The sequence below is a fragment of the Cibotium barometz genome, chromosome 11 (assembly GCF_041138505.1).
Source record: "Cibotium barometz isolate CiBa-2024 chromosome 11, ASM4113850v1, whole genome shotgun sequence".
NCBI classification, from domain to species: Eukaryota; Viridiplantae; Streptophyta; class Polypodiopsida; order Cyatheales; family Cibotiaceae; genus Cibotium; species Cibotium barometz.
This window is the reverse complement of record NC_141056.1, coordinates 55,374,329-55,395,545: the sequence shown is the minus strand read 5'-3', so window position 1 is coordinate 55,395,545 and position 21,217 is coordinate 55,374,329. Positions and strand designations below refer to the sequence as shown.

The window sequence follows — 21,217 nt, the reverse complement described above, 5'->3', positions numbered from 1 at the left end:
GACTCTGCTTCTTTTTTTTTGGGCCTCCTTGTGGGTGAGGATTTACATGTGTTTATTGGTTAGCACCCCAAAAGAGGGTTTTGTACTGATAAGCCCATTTGGTTAAATTTTTGAGCTTACCCTTGAGGTTTTTTTTTGAGTGGCTGTATAAGTTGTGGCATTTGTGACACTTCCCCTTGGTTTGGCGATGAAGTTGAGGAGTGGGGTGGAGCTTCGTGGACGAGGCTCTTTTGGTTTAAAGGGCTGGGAAAATTAAGCTTTTGAGTGCCCATGGTTTGTGTGTGGGCAAGTCTGTAGGGATTTAGTTGATGAAGAGGGGACTTGTTTCATCATTGGTCACTAAACCATCTGCGTCGAGTGGACAAGTACTAGCTTGGTTTATGCGGTTTGGACCAACGGTTGAGGGTTAGTCTGTGGGATCTAAATGATGGGGTTTCCATCATTGAAGCCTTGGGCTTCTAAGAGATGTTTGGGCACCCATCATTGCTGAGTGATGAGGGCCCGTGGGTTGACGAGGCTTCTTGGTTTTTTATCGACGGGGCTTTGATCTATGAGTTGGTCATCGATGCTCAGACAAGCTTTTGATTGTGGCTTTTGGAGCCACAGGTGTGTGTTGCCTTCATGGAATCCTTGAGCGTTGAGCATGTTAGCTTCGTTGTTCTTGGGGTTGCCAAAAGTAGCCAGAGACAAGTGTGGCCATCATAGTAGCCTTGTTCTCTTAGCAGGTGGTCGCGGACTAGCTAACGTTGAATCTTTGGCATAGGGTTTGTTGTTGTTGGCTGGGTTTGCTTCTTGTTCTGGGGTTTCTAAGATGGCCATTTGGGATCCAAAGTTATGTGTAGCCATCATAGAATCCTTGAGCTGCAAGAAGATTTTTGGGCACCCACCACATTGATTGCCATTATAATGTTATATTGTGGATGGTCGAGGATATAGGGTTAACGGTGATTGTTGACAACAAGGCTTGATTGTCAATGTTGGATGGTGTCGACAGTGCCCTTTCGACTAGCTTTGGTGAGGCACGAGGTGTAGACAGGTGACATTACCGGTGATGAGGATGGGACTTGAATGTGGAGGGCAGTTGAGGATGAGGCTATCTGGATGATGTCCTCTTGGGGACACAAGAGAACTATGATTTTTTTTCTGTTTTGACTGTCATGGTGGCCGTTTCTTCTCACCAATTGATGTCCTCTTGGGGACACAAGAGAACCATATCTTTTTTGTTATTGACTGTCATGGTGGTCGTTTCTTATCACCAATTGATTTGGCAGTGAGTGGCATCAATCCACTCTTTTCCCATGATAATCCGGCCTTGGAGTGCTCTTACATCTATGACATGAAATATACACTCCAATTGGTGATTTCCTATAGATATTTTAGGAATGAAATACTCAACACTCATTAGATGCATTTCATGTGAAATTTGTTTTCTTGTGTAAGTGTGGGTTTTCCAAGAGTTTTCCATGCGTCCAAGAATATGAGATTGGTGTGGACCATAGGATATATGTGGGCTTGCCACCATTGTACACCATTCTAAGTCAAGATTCCAATCCATATTCTTGGTGGGTTTAGTTCTAGTGGTAGTTCAGATTCTAAGTCAAGATTCCAATCCATATTCTTGGTGGGTTTAGTTCTGGTGGTGGAAGCCTTACCAGTTATTCAGGGTGAGAGTGTACCCTTTGTGGAAGCAGTTAGTGCGGGAAGAGGATCGGATATAGTGCACTCCCCGTCCCAGAGAATCATCTTACCTTGCCCTTGGGAAGCTCAAGGACTAGAATAAGACAATGTTCATAGCTCGTTTATTCTCTCACAAACCCTCTTTCTCCTTATGCTAATGCAAACTCTATAACCCTAACTGCAAACAATGAGGAAAACCCTAAATAGCAATAGAGACCAGATAAACAAAAAAAAATGCCTAATCACCTCCTAAACGAGGCTCTGATACCATGTTAGAATTATATAGCTATGGAGGATCAAAGGTGAAGCTAAGCATGGTGATAATAAGAAAGATTAACACTTAATCAAATGAGAAAAACATGGAGCATAATAGCAAATAACTCTTATGTTTCCATTGATGAGAGAAGCCTCTTAAATAGGCCAAGATTACAGGCTTAAGTACATAAGCAATGATGTCACTACACCACATGGGTGGTGAACTATTCTCTCCTACATTCTAGCCTAGAGAATCTCCTCCACATGCCCACTTGATCTCCAAGAGTTCCTCTAGTAGATTCTCTCATGTTTACTCACCCAAAATGACCTTAGACATATCTAATGACTCCTAATGCTCCAAATATATCAAATGTCCCAAATACAATAAATGTGTCAAATACAACCAACATCCCATGACTAATGTCAAGCTTCCTAATGCACCAAATAAATTTGATCTAATGAGTGTGGGTATGGTCATGGGTGAACCATCTTCCAATGATGTCACTACACCACATGGATGGTCAACTATTCTCTCCTACATTCTAGCCTAGAAAATCTCTTCCACATGCCCACTTGATCTCCACGAGTTTCTCTAGTAGAATGTGTCAAATACAACCAATATCCCATGGCTTATGTCAAGCTTTCTAATACACCAAATAAATTTTCTTTAATGAGTGTGGGTATGGCCATGGGTGAACTATCTTCCAACACTATCAGATATACTTTCTGCCCAATCTACATTTGTATATCCCATTAGATGCCTATCATATCCAACTATGTAATTCAACCCACATTTAACTATAGTCAGACATATCTCAAGATCCTTTTGATTGCATCCAAGTATGGTTTTTTGTACTCTTGCACCACCATCCCAAACAGCATAAATCAGGTCTCAGGATGTGTAAAGCATGTGGAAAAATGGTATTTTGCATGGCAAAGTACCTCGTGTTTAGACTCACTGTGATAGTGATTTATGTGGATGATCTAATTATGATTTATGTGGATAATTTGATTGTGATAGAGCAATGATGAGATTGGTCGTCATTGATGACAAAATTTGAGATAAAGGATTTGGGTGAGCATTGAGATCTTGAGGACCAAGCAAGGTATCTGGCTTAATGATCCAAGGTGCAACATTTGTGTAGCAAGGGGAAGCATGTACCTTCAGAAACTGAGAGTTAATTTTCATGGATTTAGAATCTTTTTGACATTTGGAATCCATCCATATCAAATGACTATGGTACATGCTCCCCCTTACGACACAAGTGTTACACCCTTTAGCACATTGATTTTCAACACTTTCCCACAATGTGATGTGGGTCTACCTTTTAGATACCCTTTTGACCTTTGGAAACTAACTATATCAAAAAACTAGTGAACTTCTAAATCCGTGAAATTTAACTCTCAATTATGCGCAGTGCGACTTGTGAGTCAATTTATGCAGGTACCATGGTAGCCTCACGTAGACGTAGTGAGCTGGATACTAGACATATTAAGGGAACCCAGGAGATCTACTATGTTTGCAGGTAGGTAAAGCAAAGGACCTAGTGTGGGTAGGGGACTTTAGTGGTTTCCTATCCATGGACACTGGCTCCTACGAATTAGACCTTGCCAAAAATCATGCAAGAGCCTAGCATGTCTCACTGACTTGGGGGACTCCAACTATGACCCCCACGATTTGTCCAAGGGCAAGCCATCTTCACACAACCTAGCTGCCCACGTGATGTTTGCTCCCCTTCCAATGTCCGTGCAAAATACCCAACTTAAACTTGTCATAAATCACACTTGTAGGTTGCCTAAAATCACAAGGTGACAAGTCGAGGTATTCAATGTGGAGGCCCTTCCAACGTCCCAATTCGGCCTAGTTATATATCACACTTGCAAGTCACCTAAAATCACAAAGCGAGAAGTCGAGGTATTCCATGTGGCGTGTCGACAATCAATTAAAATCAAATTTTATTCCCATAGTTTTAATTTGTTCCATGAAGAAGCTGTATAGTTCTACATAGATTCACACCAAGAATGATTGATCAACCTTTTCGTACCTTGTGAATATGGATTGATGCAATTTTCATACATATAATACATGTGATTCCATTGACTATTACTAATACTCAACCCGCACGTTGCTACGGTATGTAAAAGACATTAAGAAGCGAAACACAAGTATGGAAACCGAAATACAAAGGGTCAATTGAAATACAAAGGATCGATCGAATACAAAAGGTCAATCGAAAAATCAAAGGATCGAAGATTTCTTTTTTCTCTCTTTTCTTTGTGCTTGGTTGTTCATGGTTAATATGTAATAGATAGATAATAACTTCATCAGCTTCACTCCAAGCGTAGTAGCCTCAATGGTTATTTAGCTCGTCTCCAAGCAGTGTACTCCCTTTCCAACTTCCAAGCATCCATGAGCTAGCACCAGATTGTCACCTTCCGTCTTCCACAAAAATCAAACCATGCGAAAACTCAACCATGGCGATTTATTGCCCATCCTGCACCTCCCCGCAAGCAGTGAAACAGAATTGCCACGACCTTACACCACCCCGTGTCTTTAAGTGAGATTCCTTGGATATGATCAAGGAGTGCAGATCCGGAGAAGATCTTTAGAGTGGTTACAAACCAGAAAGATTTACTTGTTGCTTCTGTTACTACAATTTTATGTGGAGTGAAAGATTATGTACGAATTCTTTCAACACATATACACACATCTTTGCAATGATTTTGCAAACTAGTGTCTACTTTAGCGCACGACAAAACATACACAACACTGCATATCTTTACACTTTTACAACATAAGAAAATAGCAAATGTAGAGAGACAGTAGGGCTAGCGACGGACATTGTGCACACAGTTTGGTTGATAACAAAAGATAAGAGTGTCCATGTAAATGTAAAGATGGAGAGTTCGCCGAGATAAGTGAGACGTACTGCCTGTGGCCGAGACAATAGCTACCACATGAAGTTGTCGCAATGCAGATAGTTTGGCCCATTGACAAAGCCTAAATTTTGCTCAATGGAGGCCACAGCATACCCTTGATCCACAAAGGGAACTTGATTCTTGTTAAAAAGAGCAAACAAAGAACGACTGGGTTCTACAGCCGAACTGCAAGTTTGAACCATGTTGCCCATGGCTCTGGCTCCAAAAATGCAGATCTAACAGCCATATTCTAAAACCAAGAAATGATTGGAAAACATAAAAGTAGCAAATCAGAGCAGATCGGATAGTGTACAGTAAGCATGCATTAATCATTCCACCTTACACGACCCTATCAGGGAGATAAGCCACCTCCAATGGCATGACCTCGGTCCTAATGCAGAAACCCTCTTGATTTCTATCTTACAACCTTTGTTATGGCTTTACTTTACATGCTTGGTGCACAAAGCTATGCCACATCTCCAGTGCAACAATTGTCAGGCAATCTGGCCACCGGTCCTTTGGCAACGGAAGCAATCTGGCCTTACTATTGGCAATTTCCATCACACTCAACTGTGTTAAACAGACCTTAGTCTTGCCAAAGTCTAGAATGTAAACCACCATACATAACCTTAAGCAATCAAACTAGTTTAGATAACCCCTGCACTGAGCAGATTTACAATAGCATGGTATTCTATTGTCATTCTCAAAGTCTAACTTGTAGTCATATGTGAGCTCTTCCCCAGCCGCGATATCCTTTTCCGCAAAAAACACTACCTGCATTATCAACAGCTTATCATCAAAAACTTTTTTTTTATAATGAAATGGTTAGTATTTATTTAGTGCTAACCTTGTTCAAAAACTAAGCATACCTTCTTCTGCTTTTCTACACAAATGATCTTTGCAACACAATTTGGCTGTCAAAGACCGAATAAATTCAGTACAGAAAGACAAATCACTGCAAATGGCTATTCACAACACAAGGAACTTTGTGAAAGCTTAAGGTGAAGATACATCGTACTTACGGAACAGGAGTGATTTACAAACCGAGCAATGCCCCCCTTATGGGTTGCATCAATTATGTGCTCCTTGTCTATTCGGAAAAGATAGCATGCTCCTCTATACTGAAGCCTTCCACTGGAAAGGTAGTCAGCCTCACGCTTATCTGCCACGCGTAGACCCACGACTTCGCCTACATACTCAACCACCTGCAAAGTGTCCATGTTCATATTCAGAATATAAAGCAAGGCAAATAAGAGACGGGAGGAGAGGGATTGTGAAGAAGAGGGCTGGAGATCGGAAGCAAATTTGAGCGCTTTGCTCACCATTTCTCCCTTTGCAATAAAATCTGAAGTGTAGAGTCCAAGAGCATGAATATTGGATTTGTAAACTGCCAAACGCTTCCACCCTTGTTCTTGTTTATAACGAACATACTCCTGTCATGATTGAAAAAGAAAAAGTTTAAGAAAGGACACACACACACACACAAGGGTATGCACGCACATGCACACACACATGAGGTTATGAACGTGTGCACAGGGGGGCCACGCATACAGCACACACGCACGCATGTGTGCAGGGAGGTGATCATGGAAGCGAGGTAGAAAGCCAAAGCTTTTTTTCAACAGCAGGCATGTCTGTCTTTCATGGGCAAGAACCACAGGTGTCAGGGTTTAAACTCATGGCCTTTGGGAAGGGTGGTCATGCACTAAGCATTTTGGCAAGAGCCCGCCAACAAAGCAAGCCATAGTTTTGTCTCACAAGATTTAGAAAATAGTCTTTTTGACTAGGTTGAAATAAGGTTGAAGTTTGGCATATCACTATGGCCCTCCTTAAGCAAACACGGACTATAAAACCCTGCAAATGAACAGTATTTGTCTATCTGTCCAGATAGATGAATGTATGCCCACAGTTCAGTCTAAAAAATTGAGCAAGTCATTTGTTCAAGCAAAGCATGCAGGCATGAGCTTCGATGTCTGAAGGAGGTGTGTTGCTAGAAGCCAGGACTGTGAACATACTCTGTGATGGGTTTTTATGTCAGAGTTTGCCAGTTTTATAAACCTCCGGGTGCTCCTTTTGTGCTCTTTTATACTAAGCCAAGCAGCAACGTCTTCCTGTAATACTCCAAGCAATCTTGAATCCATCTTCTTCCTCCCAAATGATGTCTCTCCCCTTCTGTAGGCTCCCTGCACACCACATAACTGGCCTAAAATGAGATCATGTCCAAAACATTCAGGTTCAAAAAATAGACGTTCTCCCCCAAGCCATCAATACTAGAAAGGGATGATAATAAAACTTGCCTCAGTGCGCGCACAAGTGCTGTTGTCATCCTTAGACCCGGCAGCTCCAGGTAAAATATCTTCTATGCCAGCCTTCTCACAACCTTCATCCATAATCTGACCATGAAGTAGGCATCTGCCAAAGAATCCTACCTTATCTTCTTCACCACCAAAAGCCTCATTCTGTAGTAGGCCCTGCAGGACATAAACGACACAACTCAAAAGTTTGGAAAAACTTACATTGCGTAGTCCTTTGACTCACATGACCAACCAGGCATCATGCGATTCTCAAACATATATTGACAGCATGATCTATTAACAGCCACACATGAGAAGCCTACAAGTAGGAACACTCTACATAGAAGTTATTTGTGGACAAAAAGCACCAGCTACACTATGTACAAGGAAAAAAAAAATCATAAACATCATGTTAATAATACTAACCACATGCGAGTCTGGGTGAGAGTTGGCACCCACGTGCCTCCTGTTATACATGTAGGCTAAATGAGAAATGCGGAAAGGCACACATCGTGCGGTGATCTATTTTCACACCACCCGAACAATTCCATTGCTTCCGAGAAGAACCAGGCCCTACATGACTGATTACATAAAAATGTTCCTTCAGGACAAGCTCCCTCCGGCTAGACCGAAGTATCATAGGATAGATCTCCTCCCAGGCTCCGAACCACCATGCAAATTTCCGCATCACCTAAGCAAAGCTATGGAATCGGACTTGACCACCAACTCCAAGAATTGTTGCGAGCAAGATTCATACGTTCTAGTGTGTCTCCTTTTGCAACACCGCTCCTTTTACTTAAGAAAAAGGATGGCTCTTCCAAACTTTGTGGATTATTGTGCTCTGTACAAGCCAACAATCAAGGGTAACTTCCTGCAGCCTCGATTGGTTATGTTTTTCAAGCTTGACCTGAAAAGTGGGTCCCATCAGGTATAGATTTTCAATCCGAGCCAGCATTCCGCACTGAACGGGCCCACTACAAGTTTGTGGTCATGCTAGCCACATTTAACCACCTGATGATGCGTGTTTTTAGGGACTTGGAAAGTGTGTCTTCATTTTCTTGAATCATGGATGACTTGGAGAGTGTTTTTAGAGACTTGGAAAGTGTGTCTTCATTTTCTTGGATCATGGATGACATACTTGTATTTTCAGCAAGAGTAGAGCAACATGACATTGACATCGAAAAAGTGATTAAGTTGTTGGAAAGCAACGACCTTCATGTGAAAGAAACCGGAGTTTTATTTGTTCGAGGTTCATACCTTGGACATATTATTAGTGCCGATGACATCTGGCAGAAATCCTGAATTGGGAGATCCCAGAAACTACATACGATGTACGGTCATTTTCTAGAAATATTCCACCCACATCAACCAATTTTCAGACCTCTCAGCAGCTCTCACAGATCTTCTCAAGGGTGTCAAAACTCATAGACAACACATCCACGCGACTCCGTGTGGACTGCAGACTTTCAAGGACCTCAAAGCTGCTTTAGCAAAGGGTCGTTGTTTAGCACTTGCCTCATGGGATGATTCATTCCAGGTAATCACCGATGCAAGTAACATCGCCATTGGCACGGTCTTCCAACGTCCATTTGCTTATATCTCTTGTGATCCCTACAGAGAGGAATTACTCGGTCTATAATAGGGAATTCCTTGTCTTGACCCCGGCCCTAAAACATGGTGACAATCCTATATGGGCGCAACTTTGGGGTTTACATTGATCATCCAGGCATTGCTATGGCTTCAAACAATGCCAAGTGTGCAATGGAGTGACCGACAGCACCACTACAGCCAGCTCTTCCAGCAATTCCATCGGCATGATCGAATACCTTCCAAGCAAGGCGAACCGTTTGTATGAGAGAATGACTGAAGGCAGCATGCAGAAGCAGAGGAGAGACTTAGAGCAGCCAACAATGGTCCAACACTTGAGCAAAATGATGAAATGAATTATATGGCATAGAGGCTTGTCCTTATATACATCATGAAGGGGCTGGTCGGCCAGCATAAAAACCCATGACTGGGGACAAAGTCCATGACTAGGAATAACGCCTAATAAAAGGTGGGAAAAATATACATAAATATCAGATAAATATGTTGAATAAAAGGGGCCATAAAAGGAATCAAACGAGGCTAGAGATGATCATTCCAACAACTCCTTTCGCCCTAGCACAGTGGTCCGACTCCCATACATGTAAGGAGTTGATCAATAGTATCTCGAGGAAGAGGTTTGGTGAAGATATCAGCTAGGTTGTCCTGAGAGGGACAATACTCAAAGAAATGATACCAATGACTAGCTCACGAACAAAGGTAAAATGAACCTCAATGTGCTTGGTCCTCCCATGAAAAGATGAAGTATGTACGAATGCCAAGGCACTCTCGCTGTATGTAAGAATGCGAATGGGAGAGTCCAAAAGAACATCAAGATTACTCAACATCTACATCAACCATAATAGCTCGCACCAAGTATCCAAATAAGCATGGTACTTAGTCTCAGTGGAAGAAAGAGAAACTATAGTCTATCTACTTCTTGGATCTCCAAGAAATGAGGCCGGAACCTAAAGTGACGCAGTAACCAGAAGTGGACTACCTAGTATCTTGATCACCTGCCCAATCAACATCAGAGTATCCAACAAGCTTGGTGCCTCCTTTCAAAGAGAGACCATAGTCCAAGGTACCACATAAGTATCGAAGAACCCTAAGAGCGGCCTACCAATGAGAATGTCAAGGAGTGGAAGAGAACTGACTGACAACACTGACACTGTAAGAGAAATGTTAGGCCTGGTATAAGTCAAGTGAATAAGAGAACCCACAAGCCTCCGTTACTGCGTACTATCCTCAAAGATGGGAGTAGAATCTTCTCGAGACGGCTTGGAGTTAGGATCAATCGAACACGCACTCTGTAAAAGTTTCCTCATAGTCGATAACCTCAATGTGCGATGTCAAGGTTTTCTGTATTTAATATGGTACAAAAGGTGACTATGGTACAAAAGGTGACTGAATGATTGTACATGATGTAGGCCCTTGGTCAGCCCCAAAGGGGTGACCTCTGGCCCCAGATGCTGGAACTATGTCTTAGAATGCTGAATATGCTGAATATGAAATGCAATGAGGACTTCTTGCTTATATATATGCTTGAGGTTGCTGGTCGGCCAGCAAGACTGCTGTTAGCCAGTTCTTGGACAAACTATTCATGATATGATGCTTTAAATGCTGCACATTTACTCAATGCTTTGCCCACACTTTGCTGGCCTTCACAATGATGCTGCCAACTGTTGCCTGAGTCCCTTGGATGGCTGCCGACTACATGCTGGGTGCCTCTAAACCCTGCTGACTGGGTTCCCATGCCCTCCTTACTGATGATGCTATTGATGGTGATGATGATGATGATGATGCTGCTGATACTGATGTTTATGCTACTGTTGATGGTAATGATACTTTATGCTATGCCTTAATTGATGTCCTAACTTCTGTCCTAATCAAGGATTATGCTATTCATGTTGGAGATTAGCCATGGCATGGGTGTGCACGAGACATCGGTTGCTAATATGACACTAGAGGAGGCTTTTACATGACAGAAACGTTCAGTTTCACATCTTAGTGTTTTCGGCTGTGATGCCTATGCTCATATCCCTTATTCTGCCTGATCCCAAATCCAGGAAGTGCAAATTCCTGGGTTATAGATCTCACTCCAAAGCTTACAGATTATGAGATCCGGAGACGGAGTCCTTAGGGAATTCTCGTGATGTTCACTTTGTTGAACTCTAGTTCGATGATTCCCGGTCTCATCTGGAGCTTACCATAGAGGTTCCTCATCCTTCTCCTTCTCCTTCTTCCTCTTCCTCTTCCTCTTCCCTGACACCGCCGCCCCCCCCTCCTTTTCCACCCCCAGCTTCTCCATCCCAAGTTTCTCCGCCCTCAGCTTCTCCTACTCCTCTTGCGTCTGTGTGATGGAGGATTGCCCCTAGGCTTCCCTGCTGGCTGGAAACCACTGTTTTTGACTCTCATCTCCCAGATGTTCATCGTTATCAGCTTGCTGACTCCTCAGCAGCACCTTTGACACGGGCACATAGATTAAAGCAGCTTCATCATTCCTATAACCTCCCTCTCTCTCTTCTTCTCTCTCCTATGTCTTAATCATGTACAATCATTCAGTCAACTTTTGTACCATATTAAATACAGAAAGCCCTAACACTGTCTCTCTCTTCTTCTCTCTCCTATGTCTTAATCATGTTTAAATCAGTATCTTGTTCTTAATCAAGCTTAGTGTCACATGCATAAGCTCTAGGAGTGTTCTTTCAGCCCTAAACACCATCTTGGAACATGCTTGATGCAAAACGCATACAGAAGATAGAGAAGAGAGAGAGAGAGATAGTTGAGTATTCAATATATTCATAATGTACAAAAAGGTGTACAAGTCTTGCAGATATGGCTGCCTCTTCAAAAGGTAGAAATACCTAATGTAATCCTACATCTAGGACTCAATCCCAAGGAGGGACTGAATGATTGACTATGACCCAAGCCTTGCCTATTTATAGGCCTTGGAAGCATTGGTGGATTGGCCAACCTGCTGTTGGCCAGGTCCACTGGACAAAGTCCCCGACTTGCTGCAAAAGCCAACAGAGATCTCTCCTCATGCACACTGGCTAATAGCTTCCTGGGTAGTCCCACCGCCTTCCTGCCCATGCCTTAGCTGCTATAGCTCCAGAGTCAGGTCCAAAAGTGGTTCTATCCGGTTCTTTATTTTGTTGCCCTTCAAGGAAATAACTCTCAGAATAGCCTACACATGTTTTGCACATGACATTTAGGGCTGTGGATCAATACAGCAAGGCTTCTACACATGCAACATTGGTATCAGAGCATTCACGCTTAGCCACTAAGCATAGTCCCAAGGAGGTGCACAGATCCATCAGAAGAATGCAGCAGGGTAGCAGATGGAGTGGTCTGCAACTAGAGGAAATCATGCTCTCAGAGTATGTACTCAGAACCAATACATCATTAAGCTCTCAGATTAGTTCCAAAGGCCTAGCAATAGGCATGATCAGTTCCGACAGGTGACCCACCACTGTGTTAAGGGAAAGGGATAGCAGGCGTGGGGACAGCAGTGGAACAGTTGCTCAGTTCTTCAGCAAGACTTGAAGGTGGAGATCAGAAGTGGAAGGTGTTCAAACAAAAATGTCAAAGTCAGAGTCAAAGTTAAAGTAGAAGGTTAGAGTCAGTAGTCAAGGGAGGAAGCATGACAGAGTGTCCACCCCGTCATCAAGTTTAGTAGGAGGGGATACGCCCATGCCATGGCTAATCTCCAGCATGAACAGCATATTCCCTGATTAGGACATCAGTTAGGACATCAATTAAGGCATAGCATAAAGCATCATTACCACAGTAGCATCAACATCAGTATGAGCACCATCACCATCATCACCATCACCATCACCATCACCATCAATAGCATCATCAGTAAGGAGGCCATGGGAACCTAGTCGGCAGCCTTTAGAGGCACCCAGCCTGTAGTCAGCAGCATCATTGTGAAGGTCAGTCAACTGTGGGCAAAGCATTGAGTAAAGCGCAGCATTTAAAGCATTATACGATGAATAGTTTGTCCAAGAACTGGCCGACAACAGTCTTGTTGGCTGAGCAGCAACCTCAAGCATATATATAAGCAAGCAGTCCTCATTGCATTTCATATTCAGCATATTTAACATTCTAAGAAGTAGTTCCAGCATCGAGCATGTAGAAGGGGCCACAGGTCACCCCTTAGGGGCTGACCAAGGACCTACATCATGTACAATCATTCAGTCACCTTTTGTACCATATTAAATACAGAGAACCCTGACACCAACTATCTCTCTCTTCTTCTCTCTCCTGTGTCTTCATCATGTTTAAATCAGCATCTTGCTCTTAATCAAGCTTATCCGTACAGCAAGGCTTCCGCGCATGCAACAACCACCTTTGTGGGAGAATGGTTGATGATGTAAACAGCAGTGGTCACAGCTTCTCCCAAAAAAGAGGGACGAAGATCGGAAGAAGAAAGCATGGTACGGACCATCTCCTGAACAGTCGTGTTTTTGTGTTCAACCACACCATTCTGCTATGGAGTGCCAGGTGTGGAGAACTGACAGCCAATACCTTTCTCTCAACAAAAGTTGTGGAAGGCTTTAGAGATGAATTCTCCTCCATTGTCCGAAGAGACTTGTCAAACCTTCTGTGTGGTCGCATTCTCGACCAAAGCCACCCACTCTTGAAAGCTAAAGAAAGCCTGAGATTTTTCTATCGAGAGATGCACCCAAACTTTACGTGAGAAGTCATCAATAATAAGCATGAAGTACCTGGCACCACCCTAGGTAGTAGTCTGCATGGGACCACTCGAGTCCATATGGATAAGCTCCAACATGTGAGAAGCCCGATGAGTAGCCTCACGAGGGAAAGGCTATTTGTGTTGTTTGCCATGCAAACAAGCCACACAGGTGAAGTGGGAGGGTTTCAGCTGCGGAAGACCCTTGACCATCTGCTAAGAAGACAATTGTGCTGAAGAGAAGCATAGTTCAAGTGCCCATAGCGAGCATGCCACAACGTTGTATCCTCTTGAGCTACCAAGGCATGATAACTTTGAAGAAGTTGTAGCAAATGAGACTGTGACCCACCAAAGTCCTTCAACTTGTAAAGACCGCCTTCTTGTACACCTTTGGCAACAATCTACAAGGTGCTAGTGTCAATGATCTCAAGAACTGAACTCTCAACGTAGACACCGTAGCCTTTCTCTACAATCCAAAACATTAGAGCTTGGGAACATAAAGCACATCCCAGATAGTAGTAGGTTAGCCAAGAGAAGAGTTAAGTCACACGTTACCCACACAAGAGGCCTCAAGGTTGGAAGCATCACCAGAGGACACCTTCGAAGAGCTAGGCCAAATATCATGCAGAATGGACTTGTCATGAGTCATGTCACATGTGAGTAGTGCACCTACTATCAAACACCCAATCCGTAAGACATGAGGTGGCAGGAACAGGTGAGTCCGATAGAAGCTCCTCGATGCCGATGAAGACAATCTCCTCGGTGGTAGAGGAACTCTAGGATTGGTTGGTGGGCTTCTTTGCAGAACCACCTCTCTTCTTCTCGTGACAATCAGGCTGAATGTGACCTCCAAAATAATGGCAAGTAAGATCCTTATGTGCAGGATTGTTAGCAAGTTTAGAGTCAACTTCGTTGTTGGCTGATTGATAGTCTTCCTGTGGAGCCTGAGAACCTCAATGCTCTGATACCATGAGAGAATGATTGAAGGCAGCAAGCAGAAGCAGAGGAGAGACTTCGAGCACCTAGCAATGATCCAATGCTTGAGCAAAATGATGAAATGAATTATATGGCACACAAGCCTGTCCTTATATACATCATGAAGGGGCTGGACGGCCAGCATAAAAACCTATGATTGAGGACAAAGTCCACGACTAGCAAAATCGCCTAATAAAAGGTGGGAAAATATCCATAAATGCCAGATAAATATGCTGAATAAAAGTAGGCATAAAAGGGATCAAACGGGGCTGGAGATGATCATTCCAACATCCTACATCCACTCGGAAATAGACATTGGATGCCACAAGACCATACCATTTCTTGATAAGGGATGGTTGGCTTTTCTACAAAAGTCGACTCCGTTTCTTGAAGCAGTTTCAAGCAACTATTCTCCATAACGCCCATGATGCCATCATTGGCCGCTGTCATTGGGTATGAACTCGATGTTGGAGAAGATAGAGATGCAATTCTATCAACCCAGAGTGAGGTGGGACTTGTTCACTTATGTGCAACTTGTTCGACTTGTCAAAAGGTGGAAGCATCGCATGGGAAAAAAACAACTATTGCCACCTCTCAACGGCCCTCTTTAAGATATATCAATGGATTTTGTGACTCCCAATCCAAGTAAGCGTAACACACAGTGTTTGACAGATCGTTTTACCAAGTTTGTTATGCTTATTCTTGGGCTAATGTTTATGCCAAAGATGTTGCAAAACTATTTATACGGCATTGGTAGCCAATTGGTGGCATTCTTAGGACCATTGTATCAAATCACGAAGCCAAGTTCACCAGTCATTTTTGAAGGGCGTTGTTTGATAATTTTGGTACTAAGTTGAATTTTTCCAGTGCATTCCACCCACAAACAAATGGCTTACAATCAATTGGCATTCAACGTACTGAAGTGTTATGTCCATGATCAACAAGGTTTGTGGGAACAATATCTCCCTTTGATTGAAGCAATTCTTAATGACTCTTTTTCATCTTCAATGCCGGACACTAACCGATTGACAATGTCTTACCAAGAGATCTTAGAGTCTATGAAGGACATGTTGCCCAAAGCACAGGAGGCCTATACTCCGCACGCCAACAAGGACAGAAGGGATGTGAGATTGTCGCAAGGGGATTGCGAATATCTCGGGATTATGAAACAAAGGTTAAACCACGTGGACAAGCCATGTCCAAAGTTGTCGTTTCTGAGTTTCATACCTTTTTCCCCATTCTGAAGAAGATCAATGAGGTGTCCATGAAGTTGAAGTTACCTTCCAGCAAGACCATGCATGATGTGTTGAAGTTACCTTCCAACAAAACATGCATGATGTGTTTCATGTCGCTTGGCTGAAGCCCTATGTCGGACCTCCTCCCACAGATGTCCAAGATGACCTAGAACCAAATATTGTTCGACAAAGCCAAGTGATGGTTCCACAACATATCCTTTTGCACCGTTTCAAGAAGCAAGGCTCCCGCCAAAAAGAGTGTCAAGTTCTCATGGACCGAGGGATGCATGAAGCGGTTTGGCTTGACAAGAACTTCTTTGCAGACTATATGGACCAGGATTGAACTGCCCTTGGAGACCTTCACTTGGCTGAGGTGACTCTCAGCCTGAAGATGACCCTTGATCTTCACTTTCTACCTTGCCCTTGGCTTCTTCTGGCTGTCTAAGCCCTTGAGCCTTGGCACTTGCAGAGAATATGAGAATTTTTACTGAATGGCTGTATATATAACTGCTGTCGGCCTATTTTAATGCTAACGACTTGCGCAAAGTAGCATTAGATAATATTGCTATTCACACATGTGCTGTTGGACGGCCCTTGCTGCTGGCCGACAGCCTCTTCTGCTGGCCGAGAGTTCTGGGCCCATAGGGCTGGCTGACTGGATAATTCTTGGCCCATGGCTAGCCCCCATGCCCTTACTCAAGATCTTGCCCCTTTTTAGGTAGATCCTAGTGGCCCTTGTGGCCCTTCCAAGCCTATGTCTCTTGACACTAGATTGGTGCCCGTGCATCCGGTTGACAAATAAATGCCCGTACACCTCTACTGAGAGGGTTACACAGACGTGTGGGACATGCACTGACCCTCATGTGCGGAACATGCATGCTTGATCATGACCCTGTATAGTGGATCCTTGGTTGACTTGCCCTTAGTGGACAAGGGCTCACAAAGGGCCAATTACCACTCTAAGTCTTGCACCTGCTGTACATATATGTCCACATGGCATCCAAGTATGGGATGCACGTGACATCCCCTTTTGCTCAACTTCACGGAAGCTACACAGACAGACAGAGAGAGAGAGAGAGAGAGAGAGAGAGAGAGAGAGAGAGAGAGAGAGAACTTGGAATGGTATGGCCATGCTTTTAAAAACTACAGAGCTCCTGAGCCCTAGCATCTCTGAAGGATGGCTTGGCTGGTCACATAAGCATGCCCAACCACTGAGGGCCAACTGCTGAAAAATGCGTAAGCCTAGCCATTGATTTCTCAAATTGAAAAAAACAGAAGCGTTTATGAGATCTGCAAGTGACAAACATAACCAACGAGACATACCTTCCCATGTGCACACCATGGATGAAAGGGAGTAGCACATTTTGCCACACGGCACTTGACACATGCTCCACCAGGGCGCTTGCAGATAGAGCATACCTGCAACATTATCAGGTTGAAGCAACAAACAGGCAATGTATTGTTATTAGGGTGCAACTATGAAAAAGCTGTATTATACAAAGAAGCTAGGATCAACTGCTTATAGAGGTTTTCAAGAGTCCTTTACATACCCATTTTCTTCGAGCAATCGGGACTCCAGAAACATCAAAAGCTGCCATAGTGCTCACATTCACACACCGTGTTCCAGGCATCCATAGGGCACAGACAACATGTACCCACTGTGTCACTTTTGGATCATTAACAGCACTAGAAACACTATTTACAGCACTTAATCCTTCCTTTTTGCAAGCCTCGGGCTCCTCTTGTAAAAGTCCACTGACACCACCATCCTTAAGCATGCCACGAACTTTGCAGTCATATTGCCCGTTTTTGCACTCACAAGCACTAGTGCTGCTACCTGAAGGCAGAACGAAATCTAGAGTAGTACTCTTACTACAGATGTTGGGCTCAAGTACTGTAGTTTCTTTCTTATTATCTTCTTCTTGCCAGGCTTGCAGCAATCCTTTTGCGAGCAGTTCGCTTTTCTTTGCTCTGGTCATAGCCCCCTCTCCGTATCCACACAAGACACAGACCTGTGTCCAAGGCAAGAAATTCATAAATCCAGAAACTAGACCTTATATGCACAAAAAAGCAGAAATACAAGAATTAGATAATTGGAGCACTGCAACCTAGCATACCATACAAACACTGTAAAAATCCTAATCACAGAACAAGTGTTCGAGAATGCAAGGAGGTAGCATCAGACTTGCACTCCACTGTACTACTTGATAGACTAAGCATGGGGTCTCTTCAGTACAGCCATAACAAAAGAAGTCAATCCTTCTATACCGCTTCCTTTAGAAGGACAATAACCTCCTTAATAGCTATGCTTGTGCTACAAATCTTGATACAAAAACATAAAAGTATAATCATTTCTTTAAAAAGCACGCCATAGAGATGTCCATTGTGACAGCCCACCAGGTACCCACACACCCCTAGCTTCCAACATTCCAACTTTCATGGAAAATTGGTCAGCAGTATGGCGGCATGGCAGAGTTCGAACGAGACCATAGAGGACTCAAAACACAAATCTTGCAGAGGTCATTCCAGCTCTCTAGACCAATTTCATCCACACTTTCACCATCAATGGGAGCACATTCAGGGCAGCTCCAGGTCCATGTGAGAGAGCCATAACACTTTCCTTTGCAACAGGAGCCCCCCACTTCTTGTCAAGCAGCAAGAGTAGTATCTTTTGGCACTGTCAGCCCCAGTGTAGCTGACTGAACCCCCCCCCCCCCAAAAAAGGGCGAACGGCGAGAGCAGAACCTTTTGGGACTACCAGCTCCCAGTGTAGCTCTACCCACACCCCAAAAAGAGAGAAAAAATGTAGTCTCACTCCAAGAGCGGCCAGCCATCAAGGAAGCTCACTCCACTTTTTTAATGCGATATGAGGTATGCAATCTGGTTTACCAAACATTTTTCTTTAATGGTAGAAGAATCTTGTTCTCCTTTTTTTTTTAGACAGCCCATGTTTTTCCAGCAAAGATGAAGCTCACAATATTAGTTGCATGAGCTTTGCATGGTCGGCAGATCCAAGACTTTCTAGTAACTTCAGTAACACCATAGCATGCTTGATGAACCTGCCCAAAAAACACGTCCATTTAAGCAGCATTCAAGCTAAAGAAATATGCTTTTAAAAAAATGCAGTGTGTTTTGGTTGGTCGATGGGTAACAGAAGGTGGTGCAATAGACAAAAACCTCAAAATGGCAGGTTGCAAACATTAATGTTATGAACAAACCCAAGAAAGCAAGCAATTTTTTCAATTCCGACGAATATCCCATGGTAGTTCACGACAGCCTACATCAGTGATCACAGTACATGCCCTTCCATATCACTTACCGCTAGACTACAGCGACAGCATTTAACAAGCACGTTGTTACTCTTCACGGAAGACTCTCCACATATACAGCATGCCATTGGCTGCTTATTTTTTGATCTAGCATTAGAAGATTTTGAACGTCTTTTCCGTTTTCTCCTTTTTTTGGTTTGCCTGACCTCGTGTTGCTCAGGAGTAGGCACAGACCTGACACACACAAACACGAGCTTCTTCCACATCAACAATGGGACATGATCTATGTTCAAAAGCTGAAAGTTCAACTTGATAGCCTCAGTGATAGGATACATTAGAGATCTAGATTACCCTTTTCTATCTGAGTGCAAAATGTGGCCATATGACCCCATTTTCGCATGGCCACCTTGAGATCTTAGCCTTTTGACTAGCCTTCCCGAAGGATTGCTATGATCCACAACATCAACCAATAAACCTTTGGTTTCTTTTTGTAGAACTTCAGTTGCCAATCGCTTTTCTGCTATAAACTTAATGGGAACAGAAACCATTTTTCCCTGAAATTCAGAGGTTTGAAAAGCAATCGCCCTCTTCCCAACATGAACCATCGTTTGAGAGCCAGAAACTTTGTTCTGACAATTTGGTCTGAAACCGAATGTAATGTGTTTTGTATCCTTTGCGTAAGCCACTGGGATAACTGTAGCATGATGTAATGATTTGGCTGCCATCTCCCACAAGCTTCGTTTTCGACCTTCCTTTCTATTTAGACCATGATCATTAACACTCTCTTTGGGATGAACAAGAACGCTCGGTGTTTTCCCGAACGGCAACCCCTTTGTTTGTCTTGCCTTGATCTCTGAATCATTTGCCCCTAGAAGCTTGGAGAATGAGTCACAATGTGTATCAATACCCCTTTTACCCTGAAAACCCGTGCCTGTCTTCGGAAATTCTAGTATAGAGCTTAACGACACCATCTTCACAGCCCTGAAGTCCTGCCGTTCTGCAGTGCTTCTTCCACTCACTCCAGAGATTGAAGCGTTCTTCACTTTCTCCTTTCCTGATGCCAAACTTGTTTTCAGACTGGAGCTTGCTTTTGCAATGCATGTTGGTGAAGTCAAGTCCTGATATTTGATCCGTTTAGATCTAACAATCAGCTTTTCAGTATTAAAAATGTTGTTTCTGACAAACTGCTTTGCTCTTGTGTCTTCAGGCAGTTTTGCAGCAGGTTTCGGACCTTTCCGTTTCACACTGTGTTCTGCATCTTTTACATCCAAAGAGATACCCTCGTTAAAAACTGTTCTTAGCCTTAAGGTTTTCAAATCTGGGCCAAAATTGGGCACGCTTCTTTTCCGTTTGAGGCCTTTTGCAGTTGGCATCCGACAAGAATTATCTGAAACAAGAGCCTTCCTCGAAGCCACCACAGTACCTTTGTCCTCCGCCCTTGAAAATTTGCCTTGCCCTACACCCTCTAAAGAAGAAGTAACCTCTAGACACTTCCATTTCAATGCTTTTCTTCCCCTCTTGTCAGTTTTTTGATTTGGTTGCCCAGCTCTGAAGTCTACTTCTTCCTGTGTTGCCCTGGCAATCTTGTCTGCCTCCAAAAACAGCTTCCGAACTCTGACACTATTTGATAATGTATCACTAATGACCGCATTGCTTGATGACGAGTTTGCCATGGAGGTTTGCGAGTCCAACACTTGGGCATATGCATGTGAAGATACAGGTCCCACACTCGTCATTGCCTCCATATCTGCTTCAATCGAAGAACAACATTTCCCAATACCTGAACCCTCATCAAGCACATCGTTGCGTATGAGCTCTTTAGCTCCAGAGTCATCTCTGCCACATATAGTCCTTTTTCTCCTCTTTTCCTCCAGTTTGAGATTTTCTGAACCAGCATTGAATGAGGGTTTATCATGTCTGGCAGAAGGACACCTGAAGGATGAAGGTGACTCTTGTGTCATGGCCTCAACACCAGCAGAATCAGCACGAGCGTCTACGTTACTTCTCATAAGTGCTTCATCAGACAAACAGCACTTGCCAGTGCTACAGCTTTGATTGATCATGTCATGGGGAAACACCTCCCTGCGTTTGGATTCCCGCACAAATGCCCTGCAAACAAAATTGGGATGCAAAGGTCAAAAAAAGGAACACACTCTTCAAATATCAGAGCATGATGTAAAGAGCAAACAAACCGCAAGCCACGGGGCAAAGAAATTTTCATGGTCATTGGCTGTCTTCCAAGACTGATGATTTATTGTCTAATGGTGGATGCACACCTTGCTATAGATAGAGCTACATGTATCATCT

General features: G+C 43.4%; 1 protein-coding gene across 3 annotated transcripts in view; it reads right to left on the bottom strand.

Annotated features, from left to right (window-relative positions):
- Nucleotides 1-5,156: 5,156 nt before the first annotated feature.
- The window catches only part of LOC147634347 (uncharacterized), a 31,314-nt gene continuing 15,253 nt past the window's right edge, over nucleotides 5,157-21,217 (bottom strand). For 2 of the 3 annotated variants that reach the window (XM_086805492.1, XM_086805493.1), the window contains 11 exons: nucleotides 19,262-21,019; nucleotides 18,961-19,144; nucleotides 18,617-18,700; nucleotides 17,192-17,653; nucleotides 16,965-17,060; nucleotides 7,145-7,322; nucleotides 6,867-7,030; nucleotides 6,174-6,284; nucleotides 5,874-6,056; nucleotides 5,721-5,765; nucleotides 5,157-5,625 (listed from right to left, as the gene is read on the bottom strand). In XM_086805492.1, coding sequence (XP_086661618.1) covers nucleotides 5,494-5,625; nucleotides 5,721-5,765; nucleotides 5,874-6,056; nucleotides 6,174-6,284; nucleotides 6,867-7,030; nucleotides 7,145-7,322; nucleotides 16,965-17,060; nucleotides 17,192-17,653; nucleotides 18,617-18,700; nucleotides 18,961-19,144; nucleotides 19,262-21,019 — 3,397 coding nt within the window. In that variant the 3' untranslated portion in view covers nucleotides 5,157-5,493. The remainder of the gene's footprint in view (nucleotides 5,626-5,720; nucleotides 5,766-5,873; nucleotides 6,057-6,173; nucleotides 6,285-6,866; nucleotides 7,031-7,144; nucleotides 7,323-16,964; nucleotides 17,061-17,191; nucleotides 17,654-18,616; nucleotides 18,701-18,960; nucleotides 19,145-19,261; nucleotides 21,020-21,217) is intronic. The other variant, XM_086805494.1, reaches the window with a different exon arrangement.